This window comes from Tenrec ecaudatus, chromosome 8 (assembly GCF_050624435.1).
Source record: "Tenrec ecaudatus isolate mTenEca1 chromosome 8, mTenEca1.hap1, whole genome shotgun sequence".
Lineage (NCBI taxonomy): Eukaryota > Metazoa > Chordata > Mammalia > Afrosoricida > Tenrecidae > Tenrec > Tenrec ecaudatus.
Window position 1 is genome coordinate 45,859,500 of NC_134537.1, and position 16,516 is coordinate 45,876,015.

The window sequence follows — 16,516 nt, forward strand, 5'->3', positions numbered from 1 at the left end:
CAATAGATACAGAAAAAGTATTTGACAAAATCCAACCCTTGTTTCTGAGAACTGTCAACAAACTAGGAATAGAAGCAAACTTATTCAACTCAATATAGAACATCTTTTTTAAAGAAGAAAAACCTACACCTATAATCACACTTAATGGTAAGAAATTGCTTTCTTGCCTCTTAAGATTGGGAACAAGGCAAGGTTGTCTCCTCTTGCCACTCCTAATCAACATCAAAATGGTAGCCAGGCAGAAAGACAAGGAAAGGAAATAAAGTAAATTGGAAAAGAAATATAATTGGCTTTGCGGGCAAATGACATAACTTTGTAGAAAATTCCAAAAATCCTGAACAGTAAAGAAAATACGGAATTAACAAGTGCAGGGTTGCAGGATAAAATATATATTAGGAAACTATAGAGCTCTAAATTAGAAAATCAAAGATCTGAGTACATGGAGAACTATTCTATGCTCAGAAATAGGAGGATTCAATTTTGTTAAGATGTTAGTTTTTTTCAACTAAGTGTAATCCTTGTCATGTTACCTTATGGGTATCAACATGTAGATTCTAAAATTTACAGAGAAAGAAGAAAGACCCAGAACTGCTAACACAATATTGGAACAGAACAAAATTAGAGGTCTTGCAGTACAGTCATTTGACTAGTATTTGTGGAACTATAGACAAATAGCTCAGTGGAATATATTAGAGAGCCCAAGCATTATAGCCAATTGCTACTTGGCATAGAAAGAAGAGAATTTAATGAAGAAAGCATAGTTTTTTTTAATAGATGAAGCTGGAACAAATTGATAGTATCTCAGAAAATAAATCAATATAACTGACCTATTATCTTCCAAGGCAGATTATTGATCTAAGTGTAAAACACAAAATAAATATTTTGAGAGAAAATATAGATAACCTTTGGTTTTGGCGATGAATTTTCAGATAAAACACCAAAAGCTTAATCCGTAGAAGAAAAGAGTAATGTTTTGGACTTCATTAAAATAAAAAGAAAAACACCTCTGCTCTATGAAGACAAAGAATAAACAGAGACTAGAAAGGCAATCCAGAAATGAGGAGAAAATATTTGTAAGACATATCTGACAGGGGAGTTATATCCAAAACAAAGAAAGAAATAACATTTAAAATTTATCAATAAGAAAACAATTCAATTAAAAAAGTAGTCAAAAGATTTGAACAGATAGATCATCAAAGAAAATATATAAATAGCAGATGAGAAGCAACAAGATGCCAGTACACATCTAATAGAATGATTAAAGTCCAAAACACAACATTGATTTTAATGAAAATGGAGAGCAACAGAAACTCTTATGACTGGTAGAAAGGAAGAATGATAATGCCACTTTGGAATATAGCTTGTCAGCTTTATTATAAAGCTCTCTGTGCATGCAAGAGTATGTCAAAAAGTACTACTACTAGCGTGTTCATAAATGCACAGATCTATTCCTAACAACGCGTGTTTAAGCATATCTCAGTGATCAGTTGATGGCTGCACACAAGTTCCCTTAATCTTATTGAATTACTATATTAGTCTGGGTACTGTTGAGACACAAATCTACAGAAACTCATGTATAAGAGAGAGCTTTATATAAAGGATAAGTGCACATCAAGAAAACATCCCAACCCAGTGCTACCCAAGCCCACAAGTCCAACATTATTAACCCATATGTCCAACAACAATTCACAAAGTCCTCCTCCATCTCACAAAACAGACGCAATGCTGTCGACTGCAGGAGGAAAGCCGAATGTGTAAACATCTCAGCGCTGGCAGGGGTCTCCACACGGCTGCTCCAGTACCCAGGGCTGCATTGGGGTAGGTCCATGTGGCTTCTCCTCAGGGATGTCTTGCAGGGATGCCTTGTCAGCTAAAGCTGGGAACTGACTAAGGCAGCTGCACCCTTGTCCGACCATCGGAAAGCAAGAGACCCAAGAATTTAAAAAGTGAGGCTCACTGAGCCATTTTTCCCTCTGCTCTTCAGTTAACCCCACGTGTGTTTATCGGCCAGGTTGGCACAATAAACTAACAACCTCAGTTACCTTCAAAAATTGGATACTTTTTGTGCCAGCAGAAAATTATTTTGAGATCTACATATAACCTCCTCCCTGGGAATGGACAACAGAAAAGTGGGTGAAGGGAGACGTTGGACAGTGTAAGATATGACAAAATAATAATTATTTATAAATTATCAAGGGTTCATGAGGGAGGGGTGAACAGGGAGGGAGGGGTAAAAATGAGCTGATATCAAGGGCTCAAGTAGAAAGCAAATGTTTTGAGAATCTTGATGGCAACAAATCTACAAATGTGCTTGACATGGTATATGTGTGTATTGTGATAAGAGTTGTACGAGCCCCCAATAAAATGATTTTTAAAATTTTATTCTCGGGGAGGAGATGAGCCAGTCAGGGTGCGATGTAGCAATGATTAAACATTCAACTTTCCTCTAGTTCCTAAATGCTCCCTCACATCCCCCCCCCCAACTATCATGATCCCAATTTTACCTTACAAATATGGCTAGACCAGAGGATGTACACTGGTATAGATATGAACTGGAAACACAGGGAATCTAGGGCGAATGATCCCGTCAGGACCAGTGGTGTGAGTGGCAATACTGGGAGGGTAGTGGGAGGGTGGTTTGGAGAGGGGGAACCGATAATAAGGATCTATATATAACCTCCTCTCTGGGGGACAGACAACAGAAAAGTGGGTGAAGGAAGACGTCAGACTTGGCAAGATATGACAAAATAATAATTTATAAATTATCAAGGGTTCATGAGGGAGGGGGAGTGGGGAAGGAGGGGAAAAATGAGCTGATGCCAGGGTGGAGAGCAAATGTTTTTAGAATGATGAGGGCAAGGAATGTACAAATGTGCTTTACACAATTGATGTATGTTTGTACTGTGATGAGTTGTATGAGCCCCTAATAAAACAATTAAAAAAAGAAAAGTTAGCTGGGGCAGTTAGTTGGGACTGACACTCCAATCAAAAAAGATTCCTAGAATTTTTAAAAATTATTAATAAGTCATATTATTGGGGCTCTTATAGCTCATAACAATTCGTACATCAATTGTATCAAACACATTTGTACATAATGTTACCATCATCATTTTCAAAGCATGTTCTTCTGTTTGAGCCCTTGGTATTAGCTCCTCTTTTTTTCCCTCCCTCCCCCAACCTTCCACCCTAGTGGACCCCTGGTAAATTATAAATTATTTTCATATCTTACACCATTTGCTGTCTCCCTTTGCCCACGTTTCTGTTGTTCATCCCCCTTGGGGTGGAGAGGGGGTTAATATGTCGATTATTATAGTACCCCATTTCTCCCTCTTCTCCCCGCACCCTAACCCTACCTTCATGGTATTGCTACTCCCATTACTGTCCCTAAGGGGTTTATCTGTCCCAGATTCTGTGTGTCAAGAGCTCTTATCTATACCAGTGTACGTGCTCCAGTCTAGCCAGATTTTTAAGGTAGAACTGGAGCCATGGTAGTAGGAGAGGAATCATGGTAAAACTAGAGGATGGTGTGTGTTCTGTCCGTCAGTGCTGTGCAGCACTGTGGCTGTCTCGTTCTTTCCTTTCGACCCTTCTGGGAGGGAATCTCCAATTTCCTATAGATGGGATTTGGGTCTCCACTCCGACCCCTATCACTTGCATCAGTATGTTTGTTTGTTGGGGGTCTTCTGGTGCCTCATATGTGACCCCGTCGACACTTTGTGATCACACAGGTTGGTGTGCTTCTTACATGTGGGCTTTGTTGTTTCCATGCTAGTTGGCCGCATATTTAACTTCAAGCCTTTAAGACCCCAGATGCTCTATCTTTTAATAGCTGAGCACCATCCGCTCTCTTCACTCCATTTGCTTATGTACTCATTTTGACTTCTGGGGTCATGTCAAGAAGAGAAGTGTCACAGAATGCCAGTTTTTAAAAAAGAAATTTTAAGAAAACTTCAAGTAGACATTTTCCCAAATCATCAAAGCTTTGCAACATATTTACAGTAAGGCTGCCCCACCTAATGCAACAGTTTTTAAATGGATCAAACATTTTAAAGAAGGCCCAAAAGACTTCAAAATGGAACCAGTAAGGAAACATTGTCAGCCTTGACAAATGAAGAAACTTTGGCTGAGTTTAGAAACTGGTGGAAGAAGACCAAGAATTAGTACGGAAGCAATAACGACTGAAGTTGATCTCTCACGTTTGGGCATTTTCAGTTTTCATTGAAGATCTTGGCCTCAGCAAGCTTTTGCCTGATGAGTGTTAAAATCATATGCAAAGATCATTTAGCTCATCATTCTTTTTAGCAAGATTGAAGCTAATCAAGATGATTAATGAAGCAACCCATAACCAGGGATAAGTCTTGGATTTACTAACAGTATCCAAAAACAAACTCCAACCAATACAGTAGAATCCACACAGTATGTGGGCTCATTAAATTCACGACAGAGAGGTCCAAAGGGATGATCTTGATAGTTTTTTTTTCTCTGAAAAGACGCAGGATGATTATAAGGTCTTCTTATGAAGGAGTTTTAAGAAAATTGAAAACTGCACTGGTGAATAAAGAACCAGGAAAGTTACATTGAGGATTCTTTGTCTGTTTTTTGTCATGATAATAACACCTGCTTGTTGTTTAAAAGCTGTCCTACAAGAATTCCATTCAGAAACTTTACCCTGCCCACTTTACAGCTCCGATTTTGCCCTTTCAAGCTCCCTTTGTTCCCTAAACACAAGGAATATTTCCAAGGAACATATTTTGAGCCCCTTGAGAATGGCTCAACCATTTTGACCTGATAAACCAGCCATTTTGACCTGATAAAAAGCAAAGAATTCTTCAGAGGCTGTTTAAAGAGATGAAAACACTGCCTTCAGAAATGTATAGACCTAGATGTAGAATATATCAAGAAATAATAGCTTTATGTTTTGACATTTTGGTTTTCTAAAGGTTTTTATGATTTTGTAGCAAAACTTTTTCACTTACCGTCATAGTCTTATCCTATGATTCAACATTTGTGCTCCATGGTATTTACTTAAATGAGTTCAAAACTTAGGTTCACACAAAAGCTTTCATTTAAATATTCCTAATAACTACTCAAAATTAGAATCAACTAAGATGATCTTTAATGAATGAATGAGTGGATAAAAACACTGTGACATATACACAAGTGGAATATTACTCAGCAGAAAAAAAGAATTGATCCAACAAGCCACCAAAAGATAAGAAGAAACCTTAAAACAAAGCTAAACAAAAGAAGCCAGTCTGAAAATACTATGTACTATCTGATTATAACTGTAAAATGGCAAGTGCTTGCCAAGGAACTCAGGGTGTATGAAGAGTACTGCTCTGGGTTGCAGTTTGGGCAGCTCAAGCACACAGGACCTTTGTGGTAGTGAAACGACTGTATGACACTAATGGTGGATGCATGACATTTTACATTCATCTGAACCTGTACAGCTATAAAATACGAGACGTGAATCCTAATGTAAACTGTCCACTCTAGTTAATAGTAATGTATCGATACTGGTTTATCAGCAGTTCAAATGTACATAGTGGTACAAAATGTTAGATTATAGGGAGAAAACATGGGGAGAAAGACGATTGATTGGTATATGGGAACTCTCAGTCGTACTTTCTGCTCAATTTTTCTTTAAACCCACAACTGTTCTAAAAATTAATATCTAAACAGAAATCAAAAAGGTTTTCACACCACATGAAACAGCCTTTGATTATTACCAGGGTTGGACAGGGAAGAGAGGGGAGAGGGAAGCTGCAGCAACAGACTAGAGAGTAGATAGGTGTTAACTTGGGTGGAGGGAAGATAGTATTCTACAGGAGGGAAGAGAGAATACAAAGGAAGTGGGCCAGAGAAAGCTATTGGGAGGTTTGATAAGTTTAAGTTATTGAATGCAAATTTGATGATCTGAAATATAAACCATCAATTCACAATAAAAAGCTAAAAAAAGAAGTATAAAATCTCTATCAGGTCCAATGAGCATTTCTTAGATGTGACATGAAGTATGATCCGTAAAAGAAGAAATTGATAAACTGGACTTTATCAAAATTAAAAACATCTGCCCTTCCAAAACACTGTTAAGAAAATGAAACAAGTGACAAATGGGGGTGGGGTGGGGAATATTTGTAAAGCATATATTTTATTAAGCACTTATTTCCAGAATATATAAAGAATAAAATTCAATAAAAAGCATGAGATAAAAAATGGACAAACGATGTAAACAGATATTTCATGAGAAATAGTTTATGAAAAAATGTTTGACATTAGTCATTAGAAAGATAACATTCTTACCGATTACAAGGATCTACATATCACCTCCTCCCTGGGGGACGGACAACAGAAAAGTGGGTGAAGGGAGACATCGAACAGTGTAAGATATTACAAAATAATAATTTATAAATTATCAAGGGTTCACGAGGGAGGAGTGAGCGGTGAGGAAGAGGGAAAATGAACTGATGCCAGGGGCTTACGTGGAGAGCAAATGTTTTGAGAATGATGAGGGCAGTGAATGTACAAATGTGCTTTACACAATTGATGTATGGATTGTGATAAGAGTTGTACGAGCCCCTAATAAAATGGCTTTTTTAAGAAAAGAAAACTTTCTTGTTAGATGCTGTCAAGTCAGTTCTGACGCATAGCAATCTTATAGATAACAGAATGAAATGCTGCCTGGTCCTGGTCCAGTCTTATGTCTGGGGCTCTTTATCGCCACAGTGTCAATGTAGGTTGTAGAAGGCCTTCCTCATTCACTGCCCTCCACTTTACCCAGCATGAAGGCCTTCTCCAAGGGCTGCTCTCTCCTGACAACATGTCCAAAGTGCAGGAAATGAAGTCTTAACAGTCTTGTCTCTAAGGCAGTGGTTCTCAACCTTCCTCAGGCCGCGACCCTTACAGTTCCTCATGTTGTGGTGACCCCCCCAACATAAAATTATTTTTGTTGTTACTTCACAACTGTAATTATGCTATGTGAGGAATCAGGCGACCCTGTAAAAGGGTCATTTGACCCCTAAAGGACGAGACCCACAGGTTGAGAACCACTGCTCTGAGGAGTATTCTGTCTGTACCTGTTCTCAGATATTGTTTGTTCATTTGACCAGCCATGTCTCTTTCAGTGTTCTTCACCAGCACCATAGTTCAAGTGCATCGATTCTTCCTCAGTCTTCCTTATTCAATGTCCAACTTTCACATGCATATGAGGCCATTGAAAATACCATGGCTTGTGACATCATTGTGTTTCAATACTTTAAAGTAGTCTTGTGCCACAAATTTCCCCAATGCAGTACATCATTTGATCTCTTGATTTCTATGAGCATTGTGAATTCAAGCAAGACAAAATCCTTGACAACTTCAATCTTTTCTCCATTTATCATGATGTTACCTACTGGTCTAGTTACATACCTATTAAAATAGTTAAAATTTCAAATGCCAAAGAGCGTGTAGGAAGATTGAATCTTTCGTATAATGATGGTGAGAATGAAAAATAGTGGAATCATGTTGGAAAATATTCTGGTAATTTCTCAAAGAGCTAAACATACAGCTGCCGTATTTTCCAACCATTCTACTTCTGTGTATTTTCCCAGAGGAAATAAAGGCTTGTGTTCATACAAACTCTTATGCACAGGTACCATATGTACTTGAGTATAAACTTACCCGAATATTAACCGAGGCACCTACTTTTACCACAAAAAAGTGCATTAAAAATGTGCTAAAAACTCGGTTTATACACGAGTATGTGCGGTATTCCTAGCAGGTCTACTTGTAATAACCAAGGACCGGAAACAACTCATAATGCCATTGACAGGCATCCTGTAGCATACTACTCAGCAATAACTAGGCATTATGTATTTATTCACAGGACAGTATAAATTAATGTCAGGATAATTATGCAAGTGAAAGAAAGGTTAAAAAATATGTAATCTCATTTCATTTGTATCAGATTTTTAAATGAAAATGAATTTGTAGTGACAAGAAGCAAATCAACGATTGCCTGGAGATGGGGTGTGAAGGCTGGGAGGAGGGACTACTGAGAGATGCAAGGATCCTAGGCAATTTGAAGAGGTGATGAATATGTTCATTCACTTGATTGTGGTGGTACAACATCAAACCTTATCAAATTATACACTTTAAAATATACTGCAGTCTATTGTATATCAAGTATAAGAATAAAAAATAATCAAGACTTCATGACTGCTTTGATATGGGATAAGAGAAAAATTAGCAGTCAGATATGACACCTAACTTTTTGAAATTAAATGAATTTATGGACTGTGGTATAATCCCCAAAAGAGAATATATGAGGAGCTGGGTTTATGAGGCAGAAAATGAATTCAGTGTTGATCATGTAGAGCACAGATTGATGTGTTCCACAGCTATAAACGAGATAACTGAAAGGAGGTGTGGGTTAAAGTTACAGATTTTGAGCTATCAATCTGTATGTGGTAGTTAAAAAATGAGAAGGTGAATTCAGTGAAAAATGTGAGCAGAGAAAGAAAGGAAGTAGGCAGAAAGTGAAATACTGTGGAACAACCTTTAAACAATAGCTACTAAGAGGGCTCCATGATTGATACTGATAAAGAATGTTCAGAAATCCAGGGGCAAGATGGGGAGAGGAGGACCAGAATATCATATTTCAGATAATGAGTAAGTAGAGAGTATTAGGTATAAACAGAGGTCAAGGAAAATAGCAGATAGTGATGTACATATGACTTGACATTTGGGAGGTTAGTTCCATTCATGAGAAGAAAGGGCTGTTTTCAGGAAGTATAAGGGAAGAAAGCCAGGTGCAGTGGTTTGAGAAATTAAAGGGCAGTGAGAAAGTAGAAATAGGAAAATTTGCTTGAGATAAGAAACAGAATTAAGATGGTAGTGATCTAGACAGGATGTCTTAAAGCATAAACTTTGTATAATATAGTATTAAAAGGTGATCAGATTTGGATAGGGATATCTATAGAAGACTATGAAATAAGCATTTTTTACATGAAAATTGAATGGTGTGATGACATTGAATAGTGCAATGGAAAAGGGTGGCACTCTGATCCTAGCAAGTAGAAATAGTATTAAAGTTGAAGTAGTAAAGAAACAGATATTGCAAGGATTCCCCTACTACTTGATTAGATGACCTTTATTTTTTGGGGGGGGGCCTCATAGCTCTTATAACAATCCATATATCAATTATATCAAGCATATTTGTGTGTATGTTGCCATCATCATTTTCTAAACATTTACTGTGTATTTGAGCTCTTGGTATCAGCTCCTCTTTTTACCCTTTTTCCGCCACCCTCCCACTCTCATGAACCCTTGATACATTATAAATTATTATTATTTTCATATCTTACACCGACCGCTGTCTCCCTTCACCCATGTTTCTGTTGTTCATTCCCTTCGGGGGGAGAGGGGTGGTGGTTATATGTAGATAATTGGGATCAGTTGGATGACCTTTGAATCTACTTTTGAGATTTTCTGGTTTAGTATAATAGACCAAATAGACTGATTTATTTTTCTCTTAATGAGGTAATGTGCTAGAATATAATTTCAAAAAGTAAACGACACTATGCAAATGTACTATTCATAGAAAAAATTTTATTAAGCTCATTAATTAATAAGGTAGTCTATAAGATGTTAATGTAGGTTTAAAAGAACTCAAGGAAGGGGAATTTATAGTTGTTCTGTCAGAGGACTACAACAAATTGACTTTGCATAAAAATTGGTTAAAGCTAGGTTACCTTTTTTAATGGGCAGAAATCTTTTATATTGCTCTCAGATAAGAATCATAACATTATCACTTTTTTACAAGCCAAACTACAGAAGTGTAAACTGTCCAAATCAATAATGAATAAATGAAAGTGTAGCTCTGTTGTTGTCGGCTGCCAAGTCAACTCCACGTCACAGTAAAGGGCAGTGCTGACCGGCACTGCAGCCAGGGTTTCCTAGGCTGGCACCCTTCAAAGAGCTGGTGTCCAGGGGGTTCTCCTGTGGAGCTGCTGACGCTTCACACTGCCCACCTTTTCATTAGGAGCCAAGTGCTTACCCACTTTGCCACCCGGGCACCTTACACAAATCATACATTCCCAAAGAAAGTAAAATGATGCCCAGTCGTGCTTTTGACTATTTCTTAATATGCAGTAATATTATGGCATTAGTATTGTTAGATGAAGTTTTAGTGTAATGTAGAAAATATTAAAGGAAATTGTTATTTATATAAAGTACATGGTAATGTCATTGTTATGTTAATTTTCCTCTTCATCTAGTAAGCAGTTAACCATATGTTGTCTTGTGATGTTCCTCTTAGTGCTGTCATAGTTTTTAATTACTTGTTAGTTACTATTTCGCACATTTATCATTCCAATTTGATTGCAGCTTTCTCTGAAGAGAAAGAATCATTGCTTACTTCGTATTCCTTATTGTAGGCAGCACAGGGTTTATACACAGTAGGGACTCAATAAATATCCATTGATTTAATTGTTTTTATTCCTGAAATCAAGCTATTTATTTAAAGTGTTATCTTTATGACTGAAGCTACAGACAGGCATTAAACTGCTGAAATTTCTGTTTTGATTCGTTTGATATCTACGCACCAGTTAGTAATTGTATATTATTCTCTTTTTTGTTCTATTAGTGGTGACTTACTGAGAATAGAAGGCAAAAACCTACATTCAATTTTAGATGAAATTGTTTTCAAGCTTTTGTCAACCCCTAGTCCATTCATAAGAAGTACTGCTACAAAGCTCCTACTGTTGATGGCGAAATCAAATCAGGAAATTCTGATTTTACTGAGACTCAGTGCCTGCTACAAAGGTAGTGCATACATTCATTCTTTTCTTAGGATTCTAAAAAGGAAATTTTTATTGATGGGTTATTAAAAGCAAAAATCACGTTTTGAAAAAGTAAATAATGGAGCATACTGATAAAACCCTGTGACGACACATACTGGCTCATGAAAAATTCTTTACCTACTCATGTTCTCTTCATGTCTCAACATATGGCATATCTTTATTTTATTAAGGCAGCTACGGTGAATATTTATCTACACCATTTTTGACAAAAAGATTATATGCTGAATATACCGTGTTATTGCTGTTGCTAATTGCGAATCAATCAATTCCAACTCATTGTGACCCTGTTTTCCCATATGTATGATGTAGAATAATGACCAAAAGAATCTGTGATCTTGTCTAGACTAATTAATTGACCATCCTTTTGTTCTAATATCAATTAATAATTACTGTTCAGCTTCTTCACTACATTCTTTTAAAAAACATCTTACCTCTAAAGTAAGCATATATATATGAATAAAAAACCAGAAATTTGTGGGAGAAAGGGTTTAGGTGAAGTACCTTGCCCCATATAATAGTTTTCATTTAACTGAGCATTTACCTAGTCTCAGAAAGTGTTCCGTGTACTTTTGTCTTCCTAACAAATTTGTGAGAGAAATGATTTTATTCTCATGTCATAGATGTGAACAGAGGCATGGATAAATTAGGTAATTTCCTCAGGATCACATAGGTAATGTTTTTTATTTTTTCCAGAGCAAGCAAAGTTCTGTGTTAACTTTGTCTCATTTTTTGGTGGTTAGAGCCATATATTAGTTACAATGCATTTTCTTACTCAACATTTTCAGGAAAAGGGTTTCTAATTTATTAAATATACTTATAAATACAGAGTTTACTATATAGGAATTTTAAAAGATTACAATGTGATCTGGATAGCACCAAAACAATTAGAGTGATCTTTTAATCAATTTTTGATGATTGAGAAACACATTACTAACTTTTCTTACTTCAGTCAGTTTTTACCAGGGATAATTATAATTATTTATGGATTGTAGGCTTCAAGAGGGAGATAAACCTTCAAGAGGGAGATAAACTGCTAGTAATAGATCTCTACTTGATTTTGTACCTGATAAACATTTTAAAGTTCTCTTTTTATATTTTCCTAACTATAGAAAAAAAGTAGTCCAACAGAGTTCATTATAAACTAATTTTACCTTAATAATTCTCTCTTTGACTTACAGGTTAACAGTAGAACTTATTGTAGTTCTTTAAGATATTTTAAAATGATTAATGCCATTGAGAACTTGAGCTTATGGATTAGAATCAACATAAGTCCAACCCCCCCAAAATGTGAAGCTCAATCAAATTCCCACTTTCTCACTTTTCAGTTCTTTCTAACACTAGCTGGTCATATGGCATGCTCATTCTCTCATTGTCTCACACTAGGCTGCACTCTCTTCTCCTTCCTTCCGAACTGCCCCTGTTCCTACTTCACTGCTTGTCTGCCTCTGTCTCTGCTTCTGCCTCTAGCCATTAGCTAGGTCAGAGCGCACAGTCTGACACTCCTTCAGCCTGCCAAGTGGCAACTTGAGAGCTCACACAGCACTCTTACTCCTCACCCATTGGCCATCCATTTGAGGTTTTCCCATTACCCAGTTGGAATGCCCGCCACAGGGTTAGATGCCACTGCCAGGCTTCCTCACTTTCACTTGCTGGCTTCTTCGGGTTTGTTAATTTACTGTAATGACTCACAGAACTTGGACTACACATTTACTGTAGCAAAAGGATACAAATGAGGATCACCATGAGGAGGTCTGAGAGGGTCCAACATGGAGCATCCATGTCTCAAAGGGCATGAAAACAGTTTCAGGAAAAATGAAACTCATGTAGTTAGTCTTGTGTGTCCATTTGTTTTGAACTCTGCCTTCTAACTTCAACTTATACTGATTGGATCGTGAAATTTTTATTGTTAATAGTTGTACCCTTGTTCTATTTCAGGACTCAGAAGTCTACTACATAAAGAGGAAAGTGGGACAGAATTTTGTCAAGAACTCAAAGAGCTTGTTGGCCTTTTAAGTCCTAAGGTTTATCAGGAGGAACAAGAGCAGGTATTATAAAAATAATTTATGTAGTAATTGCTAACTGCTTGAATTAAGCCCTAGTTTTTCTTAAACGATCCTTACTTTTTTTCTCAATACTTTAAGCCAAATGCTATGTGTGAAAATAAAAGTTTCTTTAGAGTTTTATCTGTCACCCAGTCTTCCCACAAACATAAGTTCAGCCTCGCATTGTTACATATTTATACATATTGCATGTATTTCTTTTTCGGAATTTCTTGTGAAATTCAATCTCTGATATTATCTTTTTAAAAAATCTATTTAAACTTTTTCTTTTTTGTTTGTTTCTTCAAAAGTCTAATTATAGCATATATTTTTTAGGATTATGTATGGTTAGCCTTGCCTTTCACCTTGTAAGAAATAGTATATTAGAATTCTGTAGAATATGGAGGCAGCAAGTTAACAGTTAATGTTTAATCATACATACCCTCGCTAGTATACCCAAATGATGGCTCTACGTAGGCTTCCATTAGGAGTCCCATGTAGCTTTCTAATGTTCATGTGGACTCTTAAAGAAATTTAGAAAATAGGCTGAAGTCCAAAATAACTAACTTATAAAGGAAATGACTAGTTTATATCCAAAATCCAACACTGAAGAAATAATAAATATTAAGACACTAGCAAGAACTATGAAAAGAAAGCAAGGTGAGCAGGAAAGTAAGAGAGTACCAAGAAGGGAACTCCTATTTCTTTGTATGAAACCTCTTAACTTATAGACTAATCTCTCAAAACGTGTGTCGGGGACAGATGCAAAAAAAATACTAGTTTGTAGAACTGAGCATATTTGAGAAACCACCTACAAAACAGATTAGCTAGGCATGTAATCTGAATCTAACCTAGTTTGTCGCCTAAGTAAATCAAAGCATGTTAATGTTTTAATTCAAAGTAAACTATGAAAGGTTAGACATGTATATTATATTACTCAAGCAGCTTCTAAAAAGTAATACAAGGACATAAAGCCAGAAAGTCCATTGCTGCTGCTCTGTCCTGTTCCAGTTCATAGTGGCCCATAGGACAGGGTAGCACTGTTCCATGGGGTTTCCAAGGATTCATTTGGTTGGTTGGTTGGTTTGATCATTTTATTGGGGGCTATTACTGCTCTTATAACAATCCATACATCACAAGATACAATCTTTATGGAAGATTGTCAAGTCTTTCCTCATGTGGAGCCATTGGTTAGTTTGAACTACCAGTTTTTCAATAGCAGGCGAGCACTTAACCCTTCCATTGCCACATCTCCTTAATATATCAAGAGATAATTGTAGAATACAGATAGTCTCCAGGTTAGGGACGTTTCCTTCCAAAGTCTGTCTTTAAGTCAAATTTGTATATAAGTTGTGACAGTTAAGAAATTGGACATATCTGACATTATTAATTGTCTTAGTATAAAATGTAGTGTATCTTTCTATGCATAAAAACATTGAAGAAACACTTCCATATTCCCCAAAACATATTTAACATACAATATAATAATTATACAGTAATAGTATAATAATGTTTTGGTGTGCATCACAAAGTAATGACTTATCAAAAATCTTGTACATACCTCAAATTTTAATATAAGAGATTTTACGGGGGCAAGCTCATAACTAGGATCCCTGGTGGCGTAGTCGTTGTGCATTGGACTGCTATCCGCAAGATCAGCAGTTTGAAGCCACTAGCCACTCTGAGGGAGAAAAATGGGCTTGCTTCTGTAAACAGTTACAGTCTAAGAAAATCACAGGGGCAGGTGTACCCTATCCTGTGAATCAGCATCAACTCAGTGGCAGTAAGTTTTTGTTTTATTTGGCATTCATAAGGATGTAAAGCATTCATAACCTGGGGACTACTTATACTAAGAAAAACTAGGCAGCAATATAACAGAAAATTTGTAGGGATAAGTTATAAGTAGAAAGATGAAAATATATCATCTACAAACATTAAACATAAAAAGGCTTTAGTGTCTATATTAATACCAGAAAAAAGTAGACTTTGAGACAAACTATTACCAAAAATAAAGTGGATATTTTATAGTTATATTTATTTAACCAATAGTGGTAATTGTCTTGTTAGTAAGATAATTATAAATGTTATATACCTAATAACTGAACTTCAAGAACTGACCAAATTGAATATAGAAATAAATAATTCCACCGTGATTTTAAGATTTTTTTAACACTATCTTTAATAAATTGATAGAATAAGTAGATAAAAAGATAAATATATAGAAGATCTACCAACACTTATGCTGTGAACCACCTTGATTTTACTGACATTTAGAGAAAACTATACTCAATTACTACAGAATTCGCATTATTTTCAAGTGTGTTGGGCTATTAAATAACTCAGAATAAAATGAAAATGATTGACATCGTATAACATGCTGATGACCAAAAGAAATAATTAAATTTAAATAATAATTAGATATTTGGAAAAATCCAAATATTTGGAATTTTTATAATACACTTTTCAATAATTTATTCAATCATGGGTCAAAGAAGATCATTATTTTTAACTAAATGTTTATGGAAACACAGTGTACTACAGAGAAAGAGCCCTGGAGGCATAGTGGGTTTACATGTTGGACTGCTAACCACAAATAAGGTTGGCAGTTCCATGGGGAAAAGATAGACTTTCTGCTCCCATAAAGCTTTATAGCAGGGAAACCCAGAAGGGCTATTCTCTTGTATCCAATAGGGTCATTGTGAGTCAGAATCTACTCAATGGCAGTTACTATTTTTTTAACTACAGCACTGTTTAGAAGGACATTGATAGTTTTGTGGGGTTTTTTTTAGTATGCATATATATATATATATATTTTTTAAATGTTTTATTAGGGGCTCATACAACTCTTATCACAGTCCATACATATACATACATCAGTTGTATAAAGCACGTATCTGTACATTCTTTGCCCTAATCATTTTCTTTTCTTTCTTTTCCCTTTTCTTTTTTTACATTTTATTAGGGACTCATACAACTCTTATCACAATCCATACATATACATACATCAATTGTATAAAGCACATCCATACATTCCCCGCCCCAATCATTCTGAAAGCATTTGCTCTCCACTTAAGCCCTTTGCATCCTTGACATTGATAGTTTTAAGGTAGACTCTAGTTATGCTAATGAAGAGATAATGACAGGGCGGGGGAGAATTAATGACAGAGAAAGGGAAAAATTAGTTGCCATGTACCAGAAACTGGGAGGCCATATGCTTTCAGCCTCATGCCCATGACCTTGCCAAGTTTTGTTTGTTTGTTTAAAACCCCCAACACGGAGTTCCACAGCCCTTGCAGACATGTAAAAAAGCCTGCTAGCTCTGGGGCTGCATCTCACTGCTTTCTCCGTTTTGGCAGTGTAGACTTGCATGGTGTCTGTCTCCAGTGTGTCCTGAATTTACAGCTCCTTAAACTTTTGGTGCTGACTCCTGACCATTCAGTTAACACAGTGCATAACACACAGTGCCACCAGAGTGTCTTTGTAATCAAGTAGAATTTATCCAAGAATTCAAGTTTGTTTTACATTCAAAAATCAGTCATTCACTTTATTAACAGAATGACAGAGTAACACCCATATAATTATTTTAATAGATGCATGGAAAAGCACTTGATCAAATTAAACACCTGTTTGTGATAA

The 16,516-nt window shown here is 36.2% G+C and overlaps 1 protein-coding gene across 2 annotated transcripts in view; it reads left to right on the plus strand.

Moving 5' to 3' along the window:
- The window catches only part of IQCB1 (IQ motif containing B1), a 94,585-nt gene that overhangs the window by 27,593 nt on the left and 50,476 nt on the right, over positions 1-16,516 (plus strand). For both annotated transcript variants that reach the window (XM_075556339.1, XM_075556340.1), the window contains exons 7-8: positions 10,625-10,803; positions 12,777-12,886. In XM_075556339.1, coding sequence (XP_075412454.1) covers positions 10,625-10,803; positions 12,777-12,886 — 289 coding nt within the window. The remainder of the gene's footprint in view (positions 1-10,624; positions 10,804-12,776; positions 12,887-16,516) is intronic.